Source organism: Artibeus jamaicensis, unplaced genomic scaffold (assembly GCF_021234435.1).
Source record: "Artibeus jamaicensis isolate MK-2021 breed Jamaican fruit bat unplaced genomic scaffold, CSHL_Jam_final contig_1998, whole genome shotgun sequence".
Classification (NCBI taxonomy): domain Eukaryota; kingdom Metazoa; phylum Chordata; class Mammalia; order Chiroptera; family Phyllostomidae; genus Artibeus; species Artibeus jamaicensis.
This window is the reverse complement of record NW_026521407.1, coordinates 18,368,437-18,388,945: the sequence shown is the minus strand read 5'-3', so window position 1 is coordinate 18,388,945 and position 20,509 is coordinate 18,368,437. Positions and strand designations below refer to the sequence as shown.

At 39.6% G+C, this 20,509-nt stretch overlaps 1 protein-coding gene across 5 annotated transcripts in view; it reads left to right on the top strand.

Moving 5' to 3' along the window:
• Window positions 1–4,330: 4,330 nt before the first annotated feature.
• The window catches only part of LOC119036257 (ABC-type organic anion transporter ABCA8), a 68,176-nt gene continuing 51,997 nt past the window's right edge, over window positions 4,331–20,509 (top strand). For 2 of the 5 annotated variants that reach the window (XM_053655635.1, XM_053655625.1), the window contains exons 1-2: window positions 4,331–4,542; window positions 19,933–20,034. In XM_053655635.1, the coding sequence (XP_053511610.1) occupies window positions 19,939–20,034 (96 nt within the window). In that variant the 5' untranslated portion in view covers window positions 4,331–4,542; window positions 19,933–19,938. Of the gene's footprint in view, window positions 4,543–10,407; window positions 10,583–19,932; window positions 20,035–20,509 lie in introns of those variants that run through there. The other 3 variants (XM_037127953.2, XM_053655622.1, XM_053655638.1) reach the window with 2 other exon arrangements.

Genomic DNA, 20,509 nt, shown 5'->3' with positions numbered 1-20,509 from the left:
GAGATCTGGGAAATTGAGAACATAGCCTGACCACAGCAAAACAGGCAGATTGTAATCTGCTTAGCTTTGAATTTTGAAACCCCACCCTGTTCCCGCACGTGGTCTCTGTCAGCAAACAGCTAACTGCCACGTCTGCTTCTGTTCAACGCTTGCTTGCGCGCCCCTATATAAGGACTTAGCCGTAAGCGCTCGGTGCGACTCTCATCTGCAGCCCGTGCCTCTGGACACCCCGAGAGTTCACCCCTGCGCAGGTTAAGCTTGGCCAATAAAATAAGATCAAAACCCTGAAAGGTCTTCGAAAATTATTCCACGTCCGGTGGATATAACACTTCCACCAGTGTATCTGTCTATTTAGATCTTCTCATTCTTCCTGAGTCATTTTCGGAATATGATATGTTTGTAGGAATTTATCCATTTCATCCAGGTTGTCCAGTTTGTTGGCATATAATTGTTATCACATTTTCTTAAAATCCTTTGTATTTCCTTGATGTCAGCTGTTATTTCTCCTCTTTCGTTTCTAATTTTATTTATTTGGGTCCTTTTGTTTTCTTGATGAGTGTGGTTAAAGGTTTGTCAACCTTGTTTATTTTTTCAAAGAACCAGTTCTTGGATTCATTGATGTTTTATATCATTTTTTTAAGAATCTATTTTATTTCTTTTTGCTTTGATCTTTACTATTTATCTCCTCCTACTCACTTTGGGCTTTGTTTGTGGTTCTTTTCCAAGTTCCTTTAAGTGTGAAGTTAAATTGTTTACTTGAGCTTTTTCTTATTTTTTGAGACAGGCCAATATTGCTATGAATTTTTCTCTTAGGATTGCTTTTCCAGTGTCCCACAGATTTTGGGTTGTTGGGTCCTCACTTTCATTTGTCTCAAGGTATCTTTTTATTTCTTCCTTAATCTCATTGTTGGCCCATCCATTGTCTCATAACATGTTATTTAGCTTTCATGTCTTTGAGTATTTTTCTGTGTTCTTCTTGATTTCTAGTTTCATAGCATTGTGGTCAGAGAAGATGCTTGATATGATTCGATCTTATTGAGATTTGTTTTGTGTCCTAACACATGGTCTACCCTAGAAAATGTTCCATATGCACTTGAAAAGTACATATATTCTGCTGCTTTGGGGTGATATGCTTTGAAGATATCAATTAAATCCTTTTGATCTAGTGAGTGGTTTCAGGCCACTGTCTCCTTGTTGATTTTCTGCCTGGAAGATCTACCCATTGAAGTCAATGGGGTATTAAAATCCCCAACTCTCCCTTTTTGTCCATCAAGATTTGCTTCACATATTTAGGTGCTCCTACATTGGGTCCAAATGTTTAGTAGGATTATAACCTCTTGGATCGTTCCCTTTATCATTATGCAATGTCCTACTTTGTCTCTTACTATATAGCCTTGGTTTTAAAGTCTGTCTTGTTGGACATAAATACTGCTACTTCTTTTTCTTTTCCATTCGCATGAAATATCTTTTCCCAACCCTTTATTTTTAGTCTGTCTGTATCTTTCGATCTAAGATGGGTCCCTTTGAGGCAGCATATATATAGGTCATGTTTTCTTATCCATTCAGCTAACCTTTGTCTTTTCATCAGAGCATTTAAGTCATTTACATTTATATACATTGATAGATTACTGTTAGACTGTTCTCTTTTTTCTTTCTCTTTTTCTCCTTTTTTCTTAAAGCAAGGCTTTTAACCCTTGTTGTAGTACTGGTTTGGTGGTAAGAAAGTCCTTTAGCTTTTTTTGTCTGGGAAGCTCCTTATTTCTTTTTTAATTTTAAATGATAACCTTGCTGGGTAAAGTAGCTTGGTTGTAGTTCTTGGCTTTTTAGCACCTTGAATATTTCATGCCGTTCCTTTCTGGCCTGAAATGTCTCCGTGAGTAATCAGATGCTAGTCTAATTGGTGCTCCCTTGCAGGTTACTACCTGCTTTTCTCTTGCAGCTTTTAGGATTCTCTTCCTGTCTTTACACCTTGTCATTTTAATTATGTTGTATCTCAGTGTAGGCCTCTTTGGGTCCAACTCATTTGAGACTCTCTGAACTTCCCAGGTTTGTGTGATTTTTTTCCTTCACCAGATTAGGGAAGTTTTCAGTCATTATTTCTTCAAATAGGTTCTCAATCTCTTGCTTGCTCTCTGGTTCGCTCAATCTCTTCTGCGATTCCCATGATACAGAGGTTGTTATGCTTCATGTTGTCCAAAATGTTTCTTAAGCTCTTGTAGTGCAAACGGAGTCAGTCAGGCTCCCTCACTCAGATGTCTGGGCAACTAAGATGAGCAGTGGTCCCACAGCCTTGAGACTGAGAGGGATAAACAGTATTCCTGTTACCGAACAAGGGGTCCGAGGGAGGGGCAATACAATATTTGGCCCACCTAGGGATGCCCAAAACTGCTATACAACAGGGGCCCCTCCCAAAAACAAAATACTAAAATCCACTGGGCTCTTCTGTCCGCCGCCAATTGGAAAGACATCTCTTAAAGCCAGAGATTTGTGAAAAGGAAACAAAATGTTTATTTAATGCTATTCAGGCCTAACACCTCCACTAAAATATCAAAGTCCTTTAGGTTGTACACCTACACCCACACAGCGCTCCCTTCTCCCACTGTCCCAACTCTGGGTACCGTAAATCAGGAAAAGAGCACACATCTATGTTGCAGGTCGCTGACACCGTCAGCTGTGTCACTGCACAGGATCTTGAGTTAATCCAAAGTACTGTGGTACCCTCTCATGGTCCACTGGCAAGAGTCCTTTGTACCCAGTTCCAATCAAAGTCTCTTTTGCTTTTCAGGCCCCACGGCCAAAGGGGCACCCCAAAGCCACAGGGGTTTGCACTCCACCAAAAGCATGTGGCTGTCTTCTTCACCTGGCTGCAGGGATCTCCATTCTACCCTAAACGGCGTGGCCTTCCCTTTCACCTGGGCAGTTATTGCCTCATGTCCTGGAGCCCATCTTTTCCAAGCTCCCCCACAGGCCCCTCTCACTCCGGGGCGCAGCCCCTAGTTACATCCTGAGTCCTCAAGCCCTTCTCACTCAGGAGTGCAGACCTTAGTTACATCCTCCTGAGTCCCCGCCACTACCTTCTCCCTGGCTCCAAACTTGGCCACTCCTATTTAACATATCTATGAAACCAGTTAAAGGTTATAGATATGTTAAATAACCATTCCAGAGGTTAGCTCCAAAACTGTTGCTATGCAAAACAGCTCTCAATGGCCTGGCTCCATTTGTTTCTTCCCCCTGGGGGGGGGGGGGTGTGAGGACATCTTATATGTCTCCAATATTCCTATACGCTTTGAATTCTGGACACCTTTCTAAATCTTTTTTTGCCCCCCCCCCCCCGGCTGCACCCTGTATCATTCCCATAGCCTTGAATGGGCCCACATGCACAGAATCACGCTGTATGATACAATACCTAGTCATCCTGCCAACTTTGTGTACATTTAGTATATAAGGGAATTGGCACTTCCCACTGTGTGACAGGCAGCTTTTGGCAGCGTGGACTGTCACACCCTTGAATGAAGGCATGCCAGGCAATCCCACGGCCCCGTGAATTTTCTCCCATCTGTCTGAATCCCCAGGGAACCTGCCTCACCTTGACAGTCTGCAGGACAGCTCTCCTCATTAAATTGTCTTTTCTTTTTGCTGCTCGGCCTAGGTACTGTTTTCTACCTTGTTTTCCAAATCATTAATTCAATCCTCTGCTTCATCTAACCTACTGCTTATTCCTTTGAGTGTATTATTTATTTCAGAGAGTGCATTCTTTATTTCTGACTATTTTTTATCATTTCTATGTCTTTTTCATGGACTTGAGTATCCTTATAATCATGACTCTACATTCTCTATCTGATGAATTGCTTGCCTCCATTTCATCAAGTTCTGTAGAATTCCCTTGTTCTTTCATTTGGGATCTGTTTGTCTTCCCATTTTGGCTGCTGCTTTGTATTGATAAACTAACCAGCTGTTAAACTGGTCCATTGTTAATCTAATCAAGCAGTAATCAGAAACTGAGTTCAAGTGCCACAGGGTGGGGCAGAGTAATTCCTGAAGGTGGGGCTTCCCCTCAGGCTGCTGCCATTTGGAGAGATGTCGTCTGCCTGAGAAAGATGGCTCCTGCACTATGGTGACTGACTCACACAAATATCCTCGTAGCTGTTCCTTCAGTTCCCCCTTCAAGCCACCACTTCAGACCCACACTCTCCTCCTCAAGGGTCTCTAGTCCACTCTGCCTTCCTTCTACCAGCTACAAATGAAATTTTGGGTGTCGTCCCTTTAAGAGAGTCTTGGCGTCTCCAGCCATTTCTCCGTGGCACAGAAAAACCCTGCTGCTTTTCACGGTCAGATATTACCTGGATTCCTTTCAGACTCTGTTGCTGTAGGCTGGGTAGCTCAGCTTGGAGTTTAGATCCCACACTTCTTGGGGGTAACTCTCCCCACCCCTTACCCGCCGGCAGCTGAAATATCCTTCCAGAAGTTCAGCTTCCAAAGATGGCCTAATTTGGATATACAAAATGTACATTGAGTAAATGCTGGCAGTGTTTAAAGTAGAAGGTAAGAATACTTTATTCAAAGGACTAGATGAATGAAAACATGGCAGTGATTACGAATAAGTAATTTTAATGATACTAGGTTTATTTATTCTTATACGGGATATGAGCTTCTCAACATTGGCACAATTGGCATTGTGTGTGGGATAATTTCTTGTTGGGGGTGGGAGGAAGAAGGAGGAGCTTTTCTGTGTATTGTAGACTTTTCGGCAGCATAGCAGCGATTGGACCTGAGTGTGACAATGGAAAACATCTCCCACGTTGTCCAAATCACCCCCACTGCATCAGAACAATGTGTCTTTAAACCAACCGCTTGTCAATTTTACCACTCTGAGGTCAAGCTGAGTGTCAGGGTGATGTTGGGGGAGTAAGGGAAAGCTAGACAAAGGGATTTCTTGTATTTTTATCTTGAGCATTATCCTGATAATATTTTTTAAAAATAGGGAAGGACAATGTAATATGGGAAACAGAAAGGAATCCAGAATTTGCCTTTCAAAATATTCAAGCCCTGATTAGCTGATCTGCCTCAGCATTTCAATGTTGATTACTCTTGGCCAAATCGCCTTCGTATTGACCCTGAGCTGTGCTTGGTGGGCAGACTCTGTCATGTTGTAAAGAGGTATCTTACAGAGGGATGCTAATATTTTAACATGTTGTCTTCTAGGCCTCTGAAAAAAGTGGCTGGTTTCAAAGTATAAAACACTATCTTTATGAAAAACTGCCACAAAAAACAAGCAAACAACAACCACCACCAAAAACCCCCTACCGTCTTTAAATAGTATGAAAGTGAACAGCTTAGTCCGAGAAAAGTCTTTTCTCTCCACCAGGGGCTCCGGACCTTTGGACTGACATATTTTTCTAGCTAACCTAATCAGCATTGGAACATTTTCAAAAGCTAATTTTGCATTCAGTGTTCTCTGGCCAAGAGAATTGCAATCACAGTTTCCCTCCAGATAGAAGTTTTAATGTGAATTTTCAAAGCAGAGAAATAGTTCAACCATAATGCGCAGGTCCTAAGGTGGGGCAAAGGTTAACGACCCACAGAAGGAGAATGTAGCTTCAGACTGAAGCAAGCAACTCCATAGACCAGGGATGTCAAACTCATTTTCACCGGGGGCCACATCAGTTTCTTGGTTGCCTTCAAAGGGCTGAATGTAATTTTAGGACTGTGTAAATGTAACTACTCCTTAACAGTTAACAAGAGCTCAGTGCTGTTGCTGGGTAGAAACAAGGTGCTGGGCTGGATAAAACAAGATGCAGGGCTGTATTTGGCCCGTGGACCTTGTTTTTGACACCTGTGCCATAGACTGTAACAGAATATATTATAGGGTAATTCACTTGTGGGATGTTGGGCCAGAGTGAACAGTGATTTTTATCAATTATTTGAGATATAAATGTTAAAATCTCCCACTATAATTGGATTCGTTAATTGGCCTTTTCAGTTCTGTTTTATCCATGAATTTTCAAGCTGTTCTATTAGTTCCAGATACATTTAGGTTTTTTATGTCTTTGAATGAATTAACCCCTATGTTATTAAGGAATATTCGTCCTTATCTCTGGCAACAATTTCGGTCATAGTTTGTACCATATTAATATAGGTCTCCAGCTTTCCGTTTCCATGGTATATCTTTTCTCATCGTTTTAGTTTTCACCTTTCAATCTTTACATTTAAAGTGGGCTTTCTTTTGCCCTGGCCAGGTAACTCAGTTGGTTGGAGCATCATCCTTATACACTAAGGTTGCAGGTTTGATCACTGGTCAGGGCACATGCAAGAAGCAACCAATGAATGTGTAAATGACATGAAACAAATTTCTCTCTCTCTCCCCCGCCTCCCTCCCTTCTTCTCTTAAAATCAATAAACACAAATAAATAAAGTAGGCTTTCTTTTTGTTGACAGTATATGTTTATGTCACACTTTTAAAATTAAGTCTGAGAATCTCTTATAGTTGGAGTGTTGTGATTATTGTGTATTTCATTTGATTATGAAAATGGCTGGATTAGAGATACCATTTTATACTTTTGGTGTTCCACTTTATACTATTGGCATATTAGCTTTATTTATTTATGTACTTCTCCATGTATGTATGTATTATTTTTACTGCTACTCTAGGGTTGATGTTACGTATCCTTAACAATTTATATTTTTCAATGTGCCAAATTCTCTCAGCCAGTTTTGTTTTTCTGAAAAATGTTTATTTTGTCTTCATTTTTTGGTAGATAGTTTCTTGATTCGAAATCAAAATGAACTAATTTCTTTACTGTAATGATGTGGCTCCATTAGCTATTGGCTTGCCTGATTTCTAATGAGAAATTTACCTGGCTTTTTTGCAGCGGTTGTGGTAGAAACATTGATCCAACATAGTCTGCTACATCTATCCCAAGTCAGAAGCCAACTTCTATTTGAAGTTCATGGGTCTGTGAATATTTGCAAAAGGACACAGTACTAAGAACTAAGTGGCTCAACCATCTATAAATCATTTATGCACGTGAAAACAAAGAATCAAAGCAAATGAACTGTAGCACGTTCTGATTAACGTGTCCACTGGAAATCTGATTATAGCAAAGAATATTGAAATGACAGAGAAGTCATCTGGCCAGTTGATCAAAACTAGTGGGGAAATGGATATACAAGGGGAGACCCAAGGAACAGAATTAATTTATAAAAATTTGTGTATTTATTCTTGCATGTTTAAACTTCAGTCACTTTCCAAGCACTCTCCATCTGATACAACACCCCTATCGAGACCTTTTTCCACTGCCCCAAACAGTTTTTGAACTCATCAGTTTTGATGCCTTTTAGTGCTTCTGCCGGTTTTGTTTCACCTCTTCCACATCAGCAAAATGTTTTTCTTTGAGGACTTCTTTCAAACCAAACAAAAGTTGATCAGGATGAGATTGGGCGACTAAGGAGGGTAGGACGTGGGGGTCATGCCATTTTTGGTCAAAAACTCCTGAACACTCAGCACAGTGTGGGCAGGTGCACTTGTAAATCATCCATCATGAAATGGGCAAATGGGTTGAAAGAGTCTTCAACAGAAATCTACTGAAGCCGAGCACAACCTCTCACAACAGCACCAGCTGGCCCGCTGATACAGGTGGGTTCCTAGGACACCACCTAGCGGGGGATGCCTGTACTACAAGGGACCTGCCTTCAGATGATAATTCTGATTTTGGAGGGGTTCCACCCTTATATTAACACCAGACAAAATGAACCTCAGAGCACAGGAAGTTACCAGGAGTAAAGATGGTAATTTTTATTATTACATAATGATAAAAAGGCCAATTCACCAAGAAGACATTTTGTCCTAAGTATGTATGTGCCCAATACCACAGCTTCCAATTACATGAGGCAAAATCTGTTAGATCTGAAAAAAAAAGAGCCTCTAAGTTTTGTTAAAATCTTCAATATTCCTCTCTCAGTAATCAATAGAACTAGTAGAAAAACCAACAAAAACACAGAAAAACTGAACATCAGCCAACTAGATCTAATAGACATTAATATAATCCTCCCCTCAAGCAATAGCAGAATGTACCTCTTTTCAAGTGCATTTGGAATATTCATCAAAATAGATCATATCTTGGGTCATAAGACAAGTCCTAAAAATTTGACAGACAAAATAAATGTTCTGACCATAACAGAATTAAAGTAAAAATCAATAACCTAAAGATGACAGGACAATTTCCAGGCACTTGGAAATGAAACAACATATTTCTACATGATGCCTAGTTCAAAGAGCGAGTCTCGAGGGAGATTAGAAAATGTTCGAAACTGAATGAAAACAAACAGGAATGAAAAATCTTGATTCCCTAGGCGATGATGGCAATCAGGCAGTTTGGAGCTCTGTATAGAGAAGAGCTTTTCTCTGATGAAACTCTTTCCTTTGTCTTGGTTTAAAGGCAGTGCTTCCTATTTTGATATGGTTGCTCTTTATGCCGTGCTACAGGCAGGCAGCCAGGTATAAGTGCCACCACTCGGCAGGAACTGGCTCCATATCAATGAAAAAACACCCTCACCTTTTATCCCTGGTTACCCACCAAGCTTGTCTTGACAGTTATTTCTAGATTAACCTTACCCTGTATATCAGTGACCAAATGACACATTTAAACATGACATTCTGGACTTTATGGGTAGACAGATAATTTGAGGCATGGGTGGAGACTTTCCCATTTCCACAACTTGGGTTAGATTGATAGAAATCTTCTGAAACTGAACCGCAGGGCTTTATTCACCCACACTCTCATTCAAAACATCAACTCCAAGATCCCAGCCCTCCTAGTACCTGGGAACACACTCTAGAGATGTTAATTGTTATTGACTGTGTTTTCTGATTGGCAAGGGAGGCAAAGGCTAAACTTTCCATTGAATGTGCTGCGCTCTCATTTTCTCTCCCAAACTGCTAGTCTTTTGCCTTGCAATTGTTGGGCAACCACTACACAATACCACTACATGGGCACTCTTTCAACCACAAAGAATTGCGGTGGGGTAAGACAACCTCCTGGGAATTACAGAGAGTTTAGGCAATACCCTGAAAAGAAAAAAAAACATAAAAATAAAGGGAGGAGACTATTGGATTTTGGTCCTCCTCTTCCACTATAAGATCCAATTGTCCACTTATGCAAATAGTACAGACCTGTTTGTATACAGGCCTGCCGTGTTATGTCTCAGAAATGTAAGTGGAGGGAAACCGGTTTGGCAAGATAGTAGGGAAACAGGATTATGGGTTTTAGCAACAAAACTCAAAATCCATTCCTGGGTGGTGTTTGGCCGTTTGATGTTGCCAGGGGTGGGTGAGGGGAATTGAGATGGTGGCAAGGCACTGTTTGGCCACTTGGTCCATGAGGGAGCATAGAAGAGGTAGGACTGCAATTCTGGGTCAGTTCCCCTTCATGTCACATTCTACTATATATTGGATATACTAGTTTTCATTAGCAAAATGATTTTAAAGCCATGTTATAAAAAAAGTTGTAAAACAAAATATTAATTAGAGAATAGATTATTACCTTTTTTTAAAAAAAGTATTATTAATTTTTTTTAGAGAGGGGAGAAAGGAGGGAGAAAAAGAGGAAGAGAAAAATCAATGTGCAAGAGAAACATCAATCAGTTGCCTCTCACATGATACCAACTGGGGACCTGGACCACAACCCAGGCATGTGGCCAGACTGGGAATTGAACCAGCAACCTTTTAGTTCCCAAGCTGGCATTCAACCCACTAAGCCATGCCAGCCAGGACAGATGAACCGTTAAGCTCTGTACAAGCATGAAATAGTTTGTCTGGTTTTTAATTAACTGTTCCATGATGCTATTTCTATCTCGAAATGATTGCATACTTAACTAAGTAATTTGCTGTATTTTCGTTTTTGATCAAAATCCTTCATTAGATCTTGAAGTGTTAAATTGAGCTCAAATAAGAAGCATGCTTCCTATCTCTTTTTCAGGGTCAGTAGCTAATGGAAAGTGGAACAAAGGGAGTTATTGTGCAATCAGAATTGTCTAACAAGAGATTACTATCAAAGACTGAAGCGCACTCTAACAAAAAAGTTACATAAAGTTATTGCTTTTTGAGCACATACAATGAATATTACCTGTGAGATAGTATTGATTTTTAAGTAGGATAATCTGTTGGGAACAAAGACTTTCAAAATGTTTTTAACTTTTTCTTTGGTCTGCAATTTGGTAAAAATATGTTTATTCTGAAACTCTCATGCTTGTATTAGCTCAGCTGAAACAATGACAATGAAGATAAAAGGTTTGGATTCCTAGATTTTTAAGTAAATATGATTATTCAGTTAAAAAAAGAGGGAGACAAATAGCCCAAGGGTAATCACGTGAATGTGATTTTTGGCATGGTGAACAGAATTGAGATCATAACCTCTTCTGAAAGCAGAAGTCAAAACAGTTAAAGCATTCTACAGATTCTAAAGTGTTCTAAAATTTTAGAGCTGCAGTAGAGACCAGGCAAAAAAAATGTGAAACATTTTCTTCTAAATAAAGGGACCAGTGGATAAAACGTTTTTCTAGATTACATGCTTCAAATTTTTTAAAGGTAAGTTCATTGACTTTTTATGTTTTGTTTGGGGTGGAGATTCTTTTTCTTTTTCCTTTTTCCTATCACGAAATTTGGAATAAGCTTTTAGGAACTGAATGCCAACCATCTGTGGAGAAACTATTTTGCAAATTAATGGACTATTTGGATGTTTTTTTAACATCTGGTATTTAATATTGTAAAGATGAAAGCATTGATTTAAAACATAAGTTTTAAAAATTATGGAACTGTTATATAGTTTTAAGTCAGAAACAGTGTAGAAATAAGCTGAAATTTGCTAATAGGTTGTGAAGAACCAAGAGTATTGAGAATTAACTTCCAAACCTGCGTTGTTTTGAAGTTCTTTACTTTTTTGCACAATAACTTGGGGGCATTCTGGGTAAAATTTTTCTAACTTTGACTGTTTACCAAAAACACTTACAGAAATACATGTGTTCATTGTTCCTGTCTCTGACTCTCAGCCTCTAAGAATTTTAAAAATGAAAGATGCTTTTCAGGACTTTTAAAAAATTATATTTTACTGATTATGTTATTACACTTGTCCTGATTCTTCCCTCTTTGCCCCCCTCCACCCAGCACCCCCTACTCCCTCAGGGAATCCCCACACCATTGATCATGTCCATGGGTCATGCACATAAGTTCTTTGGCTACTCCATTTCCTATACTGTACTTTACATCCTCATGGCTATTCTGTAATTACCTATTTGTACTTAATTTCCTCACCTCTGTACCCATTCTCCCTCAGTGCACTCCCATCTGGCAACCATCAAAAAGTTCTCTGTATCCCTGATTCTGTCTCTGTTCTTCTTGTTTGCTTAGTTTAATTTTTAGGTATAATTGTTCATAGATATGTATATTTTGCCATTTTATTCTTCACAGTTTTGATCTTATTTTCTTAAATAACTTCCTTTAACATTTCATATCATAACGGTTTGGTAATGATGAACTCCTTTAGTTTTTGGGGTTGTTTTTGTTTGTTTGTTTGTTTGTTTTTTTGTCTGGGAAGCGCTTTACCTGCCCTTCAATTCTAAATGATAGCTTTACTGGATAGTGTACTCTTGGCAGTAGTTCCCTGCTTTTTGTAACTTTGAATATTTCTTGCCAATTTACTCTAGCCTGCAAACTTTCTTTTCAGAAATCTGCTTCTTATGGGAACTCCCCTGTAGGTAACTGACTTCTTTTCTCTTGCTGCTCTTAAGATTCTCTCTTTATCTTTAACCTTTGTCATTTTAATTATGGTGTGTCTTGGAGTGGGCCTCTTTGCATCCATCTTGTTTGAGATCTCTGTGCTTCCTGGACTTGCATGTCTATTTCCTTCACCAAATTAGAAAGTTTTCTTTCATTATTTTTTCAAATAGATTTTTAACTTCTTGCTCTTTCTCTTCTTCTTCTGGCACCCCTATGATGCGAATGTCAGAATACTTGACGTTATCCCAGAGGTTACTTATACTATTCTTGTTTGTTTGGGGGGGGTATCCTTTTTTCTTGTGTTCTGATTGGTTGTTTTTTGCTTCCTGATGTTCCAAATCATTGATTTGATTCTCAGCTTCATCCACTCTGCCATTGTTTCCCTGTAAATTGTTCTTTATTTCAATTAGTGTATCCTTTGTTTCTGACTGAATCTTTTTTATGCTGTTGAAGTTCTTACTAAGTTTCTTGAGCATCCTTATAACCAGTGTTTTGAATTCTGCATCTGATAGGTTGCTTATTTCTATTTCATTTACATCTTGTTCTGGAGTTTTGATTTCTTCTTTCATTTGGACCATATTTCTCTGTTTCCTCATTTTGGCAGCCTTCCTGTGCTTGTTTCTATGTATTAGGTAGAGTTGCTATATGACTCCCTGTCTTGGTAGTGTGGCCTAGTATAGTAGGTGTCCTGTAGGGTCCAGTGCCACAGCTTGCTCTATCACTCAAGCTGGGTACTCGAGGTGTGACCTTTGTGTGAGCCTTGGTTGCTGTTGGCAGATCAATGGGAGGGATTTCCTCAGGTCAGTCAACTGTAAGGACTGGCTGTGACCACTGACCACTAACCTCTGTCCTCTGTGGAGGATCAACTTTGCAGGAGCAGGGTAGTGGTTCTCCAATGTAGTCTGTAGCTGTCTGCTGGGTCCACTGGTCCTGAGGTTTCCTGGGCGGTGCAGGCCAAAGTCAGCCCTGACCTGTGTTTTGCCTACGACCACCCTGCCTATGCTATAAAGTAGCCATCTGAGATGGCTACTACTTGCCCTGGGCTTGGAGGTCCCCAGACAAATCTAAGCAGTGAATCTAAGCTGGCTGCTGCTAGTGCCTGGTCCGGGGCTCACTACAGCCAGTTGGTGGTGGTTTCATAGAATTTAAGAGGTTGTGAATCATGAGCCAAGAACAGCCATTCATATGGAAAAGCAGCTTGAGGGGCCCCTAAGTTGGGTAGGGCAGGGTCTCTGGGGATCTCTGTGGTGGGTCAAACCATGTTAGCCAGGATAATGGAGCCTCAGATATGGCAGGAGCTTGCTGGCTCAGTCTGGATAGATGTGATCTCTTTAATTCTGTAGTTGTCAGTCTTCCATTCAACTCAATTTCTGACAGTTCTGAGTAATGGTTGTTCTTCTGTATTTTAGTTGTAATTTTGATGTAGTTTGTGAAGAAGTGAGCCATGTTTGCCTATGCTGCCATCTTGACCAAAAGTCCTTAGGATTTTTTTAACTCCATATCATATATTGAGTCAGAATGTGAATATGTTGCTTTTCCTTATCACAATGTTGTTTCAGATATACCTTGCTTCCCAGTAAACAGGACATTCATGCTCCTACAGTATAAACATTTTGTTCTGAATTTAACAGCCATATGGCAGGATAATAAATCAGAGTCATTACAATTGTAAAAAGGAATTCATGTGGTTGTTAGCCTTTTGATAAACTACAGAACATCATGTGAATTCAGGGAAAGGAGAGTAAGCAATGCTGATTCCCAATGGAAAACCTAAGGGGGTGGAGCCAGATTAACATTTTCCTGCTACCCTGGGCTGTGGCTGACTTCACAGACAGGAGATCATCTGCTTGATCAGTGTACCTACCTGCACAGCCCTCCACAGTCCCCTTAAAAGGGATTACTCTGAATTCTCTACACTAGGAACAATCTTGAGAGTCCTCAGTTTCTTTTTACTAGACACCCTGACCTAATGCTTTTTTTTTTTTGAACTTCTTCTTCCCTCCAGTTGTCACTCCATGGGCTTTCTAAGCTCTTTCCTCAGTCTGTTTCTGCATAGACTTGACTCTTGGCCTCATGAAGCATCTGTGTGTGGGTTCTTCTTTGGACAGTGTTCTTTGAGGCTGTCTTGCTAATATGCTTCCTATTGGAACTGGCTTCTGGACTGACCCATTTTCTGAGCTTTGTCTTTAGGAAATATGAGCATCATCTTGTTCATGAATAGAATGAGAGCTTCAAGCAGGGGCACACCCACTCATTACCACAAAGAAAGAATTCATGGCAACCATATGGTTTCTATCCCTGGCCCACATGTATGCACATAGAGGGAGGAGACTGCTTGCTCCAAATTCAGAGTCAGATTTAGAATGGAGATGCTGCTCTCTGCTCAAAAGTCCTGACCCATTCTTCCAAGCCACCTGGCATGCCTCCCAGAAAGCTGGTGACCATTCCAGAATCTCTTTACTTTCTACAGGTCAACTTAGATGCAGTGTTTCCTCCTGCGATGGAGATCTTTGCAAGCACAAAAATTCCACAGTTTTCAGAACAGGCTCAGAAAATCATATTGTGTAATAGTGCTTGATTATGGCTATGGAAAGATGTGGTATGGTTGGTATGTACTAAAACATCCCCTTTGGGGGAGGCGTTTGCGCCCTTGGCAAAAACAAGTGTATACAAATTCCCCTACTTAATCCTCACCACTGCAATTCCTCCGACACACACAGACACACATATAATATGGCATTTGCTTCAGGCTGAATATGCCTTAAGCAGAACTGTGTCTTGCTGCTTGGACCAGGTTGTGGTCTGCCACTGTACTCCTGGTATAAAAAATACTTATATTCTTTTAGTGGTTATGGAAGAATAACACTGCCTTCCGAGGACAATTTCAGGTAGAGTGCATGGAATGTTTTTACAATGAGCTAGCTTACACACAAGGCAGAGCCCTGGGTGTTTACCCCAGCTAAAGGCCATCCGAGGCCACCCAGTTCATATGGGATAGCTACCCTCCATCTCAAGCCCAAGCTCAAATACATGACAACCTCCCCATAGGAGCCCAAATAATCTATCGGCAAATCTAATTAACTATGTACATGGTAAAATATATATAATTGATGTATCCTTTAAATTAAAGATTGAACCAAATTTCAGTAATAACCCGGATGCTCAGGGTTAGAATGCAGCAGAGGTAAAGCATCTAGAAAGTCATTGTTTTTATGAATGGATAAGTTTTTATTAAGAAGAAAAGATAGTTCCCTAGGAGAGTCCCAAACTTAAGAGTCATGATGAAAAAAATATAAATATTGTTATGTCTTTGGGAAAAGAAGAAAAATATGGACGGAGGAAGAAAACTTTATGAAGTTTAATAGAAGGTAAGAATGTAGAGAAAACTAGAGGCAAAGACAAAGCAGGTTTAACATGAGAATGAAAAACAGGGAAAGATGCTCAGAAATGGGAATTTGTACATGTTAAGTCCATTTCTTAAAAATATAGTATCTATCAGTTTGATTTCTAAAAATATAGTAACTGTAAATTTTCTATACATTAATCATTTAAAAATTCAGCAGAAGGTTAAAAATAAAGGAACAAATAGTGCTACATTAGGACATTTTAAGCTGAAGAAAACTCATGTCTCTGCAATAAAACAATGTTTTATTCACAACTTAGCTTTTAAATACACAATCTAAAACCTAACGGAGATAGAATGTGAAATTGGCAAACCTATACCAGAATGAAAAATTTAATAGAATTCTGTTATGAGATGATTATTCTCATAAATGTAACATAAGAAAAGGATGCTGAAGATTTTTAAAAATTTTAAATAATTGAATGTCATGCAAAACAACCTACAACATGATACACATTTTTTAAGTACACATGGACTATTTCCAAATATTAAAATAGGCTGCACCACCAAGAACGTCCCAAGGAATTTCACAGAATAGTATCTCACAGAGTAGTATATAATTCCTCTGACCACAACATGGTTAAGTTACAATTTGAAAATAGATTTTCATTAAATCTATTTAATGAAAATAGATGAAATAGATTCATTAAAACCAAAGAAACATCAATAGGCAATCCTAAGTCTATCCATACTTGTGGTCTATAGCAACATTTATGTTGCATTGTAAAAAAGAAGAGCGACAAATAACATACAACAATGAGCATCTATAGCTGGGATGCATGGGGTGATTTGAAAGAGGTTCTTTTGAACTTGCACAGGCTTGCCCTCCCCCAGGGACTTAGCTCTCTGTCCTCTGATGTCAATGTCATGTCCTGGGGTGACTGGAATGACACAGCTGTTTCATGTGCCTTTCATCCTCCAGAACCCAGTTAGCTCTCATAGCAGTGGAAGAGCCACAGAAAGAAGCAGATACACTCAAAACCTTCTAAGATCCAGGCTCAGATTTGGAACATCCTCACTCCCACCTCTTTCCACTGGTCAAAGTTGCCTTCTGCCTTTATGGAAGGAATTCCAAAGTTACCAGACAAAGGGTGTCTGACATAAGTCAAAGTGACCAATTGGGGCCACTGTGTTGAATAAGGATGGTCAGAAGTGGGCACCCTTGTCTTGTTCCTGATCTTAGAGAAAAAGCTTTCAGCCTTTCACCATTGACCATGATGGTAGCTATGGGTTTGTTGTATATAGCCTTTATTACATTGATGTATGTTTCTTCTATACCTAACTTCTTGAGGGCTTTTATCAAAAAAGGGTTGTATTTTGTCAAATGCTTTTTCTGCATTTGATCATATGGGCAGATGATCATATAATTTTTTAAATTTTATTGATTATGCCTTTACATTTGTTCTATTCCCCCCCTCCATTCCCCTCCACCCTGCACACCCCTCCCCCACCATTCCCCCCTTTAGTTCATGAGCACGTGTCTCAAGTTCTTTAGATTCTGTATTTCCCCTACTATTCTTACCCTCCCACCTATCTATTTTCTATCTACTGTCTATGCTACTTATTTTCTGTACCTTCTCCTCCCTTCTCCTCCTCCCACTCCCCTGTTGCTAACCCTCCATGTGATCTTTATTTCTATGGTTCTGCTCCTGATCTAGCTGTCCTCTTAATTTGTTTTGTTTTAGGTGTGGTTGTTGATAACTGTGAGTTTGCTGTCCTTTCACTATTCATCTTTTTTATCTTCTTTTTCTTAGGTAAGTCCCTTTAACAATTCATATAATAAGGGCTTGGTGATGATGAACTCCTTGAATTTGGTCTTATCTGAGAAGCACTTTATCTGTCCTTCCATTCTAAATGAAAACTCTGCTAGATAGAGCAATCTTGGTTGTAGGTCCTTGGATTGCATGACTTGGAATACTTCTTTCCAGCCCCTTCTTGCCTGTAAGTTCTCTTATGAGAAATCTGCTGACAGTCTGATGGGAAGTTCTTTGTAGGTGACTGTCCCCTTATTTCTTGCTGCTTCTAGGATTCTCTCCTTCATTTTAATCTTGGCTAATATAATGATGATGTGCCTTAGTGTGTTCCTTCTTGGGTCCAAATTCTTTGGTACTCTCTGAGCTTCCTGGATTTCCTGGAAGTCTATTTCCTTTGCCAGAATGGGGAAGTTCTCTTTTATTATTTGTTCAAATAAGGTTTCCACTCGTGGCTGTTCCTCTTCCCCTTCTGGTACCCCTATAATTCGGATGTTGGAACTTTTAAAGATGTCCTGGAGGTTCCTAAGCCTGTCCTCATTTTTTGAATTCTTGTTTCTTCATATTTTTCTGTTTGGTCATTTTTTTCTTCCTTCTGGTCCACTCCCTTGATTTGTGTCCCAGTTTCCTTTTCATCACTATTGTTTTCCTCTGCATTACCATTCATTTCAATTAGTTTAGCCTTCATATGTTTCTCTAATTTGTGACTAAAATAAACCAGTTCTGTGAGCATCCTGATCACCAGTGTTTTGAACTGTGCATTTGAAAGTTTGCCTTATTTCTTCATCGCTTAGATTTATCGGCTCTGGGGCTCTGAGTTGTTCTTGAGCTATGTTTTTATCTGTTTGTGCCTGTTACATATGAGGAGAGGTGCCTTGGGCGTTCACCAGGGCGGTGTCCACCCAGGTCGCTGGTTTGTGACGCTGTATGTGGGGGCGGGGTCAGAGAGAGAGCAATGGCGGTCCTCTCCGCTCACCCAATCCACCTTACCGCTCACCCCCACCTGCTTATCCGAGGGAGCGCAAATGTGCGAGCCACTGCCCTGTGCCGGTTGCCGGGGCCTGCGCAATCTGTCTCAATGCTCGCCTCTTCACTGATTTATCTGCATGCAAATGCATGACTGACTGCAGACAGCCAGCCATGCCTCTTCTCTGGGTTCTGCCCATAGCTAGCCCACACCTGGAATTCGAGCCCTGGGCTGCCTTTGCCCGGCCCAGGTAAGGGGATCTCTTTTGCTCAACCCGCTCCGCTGCTGGCTTCACCCCTCTCACCAGTTTAGCTGAGCAGTTCGCTGTTTTTGGACTCTGTATTTGATTTTCTGTGTGGTTTGATTGCATTTATTATTATTAAAACTTTGTTGTTTTTAGATTTGGTTGTGCGAGGACGCAGTGTTCCCACCTACGCCTCCATGTTGGTGGAAGTCCATCATATGATTTTTATCTTTCATCTATTCACCTGGTATATAACTCTGATTTTTGTTATGTTGAACCATCCTTGAGTGTCAGGGGTAAATCCCACTTGATCATGGTGTGTAATCCTTTTAATGTGTGATTGAATTCAGCTTGCTAATATTTTGTTGATAATGTTTGCATCTGTATTCATCAGGGATATTGGTCAGTAATTTTCTTTTCTTACAGTGTCATTACCTGGCTTTGGTAGAAGGGTAATGCTGACCTCATAGAATAAATCTAAGAATGTTTCCTCCCCTTGATTTTTTTAGAAGAGTTTGAGAAAAACTGGCATTAATTCTTCTTTAAGTGTTTGGTAGAATTTACCAGAGTGAAGCCACCTGGTCCTGGGTTTTTCTTTGTTGGGAGGTTTTTGATTCAATCACTTTCCTCATTACTGGTCTGTTTGTATTTTCTATTTTTTCATGATTCAGTCTTAGTAGGTTGTACATTCCTAGAAATTTATCCCTTTCTAACCAGGTTATTTGTTAGCCAACAATTTGTTAGCATATGCTTGTTCATAGTAGTCTCTTATGATCATATTTCTGATGCCAATTGTAATGGCTCCTCTCTCATTTCTCATTTTATGTGTTTGTGTCTTCTCTCTCTCTTTTTTAGTATAATTAAAGGTTTGTCAACCTTGTTTATCCTTTTAAAAAACAGCTCTTAGTTTGCTTGATATTTTCTGTTGCTTTTCTGGTCTTCATTTCATTTATTTCATTATATTTGTTATTCCCTTCCTTCTGCTAACCTTGGGTTTATTTTTTTTTTCCAGTTTCTCAAGGTATAAAGTTAGATTATTTATTAGATGACTTTTCTTAACATGAACACTTATCACTATACTTTCTTTTTATAATTGCTTTTTCAGCATCCTGTAGGTTTTGGTGTGCTGTATTTGCATTTTTATTTGTTTCAAGATGTCACTTGATTGCCCTTTTGAGGTCTTCTTTGACCCACTGGTTGTTCAGAAGTGCATTCTTTAGTTTCCACGTGTTTGTAAATCTTCCAGCTTTCTTCCTCTTGTTGGTCAGAAAAGATGACTTCTCTTTGACTTAAGAGCTAGAGAAAACACACAGTATAACCTGCACTCCTCAGGCACTTTGCACTGGAGAAAGTCATTTAGTCTGAGCAGTGAGGGGAAAAAATACATTCTCTAGGTACCAGGCAAATGAACCACTCTGATACCAGGGAGAAGATCACTTCTGGATGTCTCTCCAGTTCCCTCTCCTGCCAAATTTACGTCATGCCAGCTGGTGAAGAAAAATATCTGCAGGACCCAGATCCATCTTCATAGAGTAGGCTCTAAATTCAAGGGAGAATTTGGAACTGAGAGCCAATGGAACTGGTACAGTGTGTAACAAAAAAAAAAAAAATGGAATGTGGAGGAGAAAGGAAAGCAGATACTAGTAGTAAAATGCTAACTGTGGAACACTCAGAGGCTAAGCACTTACTGGGAACACTGAGGTTATCAGGCTACTTGTTTTTGTGTTTGCAGGATGTTTCTTCTCATTAAGATCTTTGCATTTACTTAACCTTCTCCCTTTTTTGCTTATTAAACAGGGCAAAATGAATAAGAGAAAGATAAGTATTTGTCAACAGACTTGGGCCTTATTATGCAAGAACTTTTGTAAAAAATGGAGAATGAAAAAAGAGTCCTTAATGGTATGCATCCAATATCTGTGTCTGTTTTATGATAAGGAAGTGTACATTCTTTGGGAGGTATCTCTGCTTTGTTTATTTCCTCTCAAAAAAAAAAAAAGCACCTTTATGCACTAGAAAATGCTCTTCCTCGCATCACATATCTTTCTCAAGATATTTCAATGAACACAGACTGGTAATTTGAGGTCTGACAGTGCTGGAGCTGGTCAGCAACAGAAAACCCAATAAAGGTTTTATATGTCTATGGTCACACTTTTTACTAGCAGTCCCATGCATAGATACTTAGGTTAAGATACCGGTATTCTGAAGATATGGCAAACAAATCAACCTGTAGAAATAGATAGCTGGCATTTCCTCTTTTGAACCTTTCTCTTTTTAAAAAAGTAAATCATTCTCTTTAAAAATAGTAGATAATTTGGAAATGCGATTAATGCCAAGAAGAAAATAAGTATTAGAACCTGTAGTCATTCCAAATAAC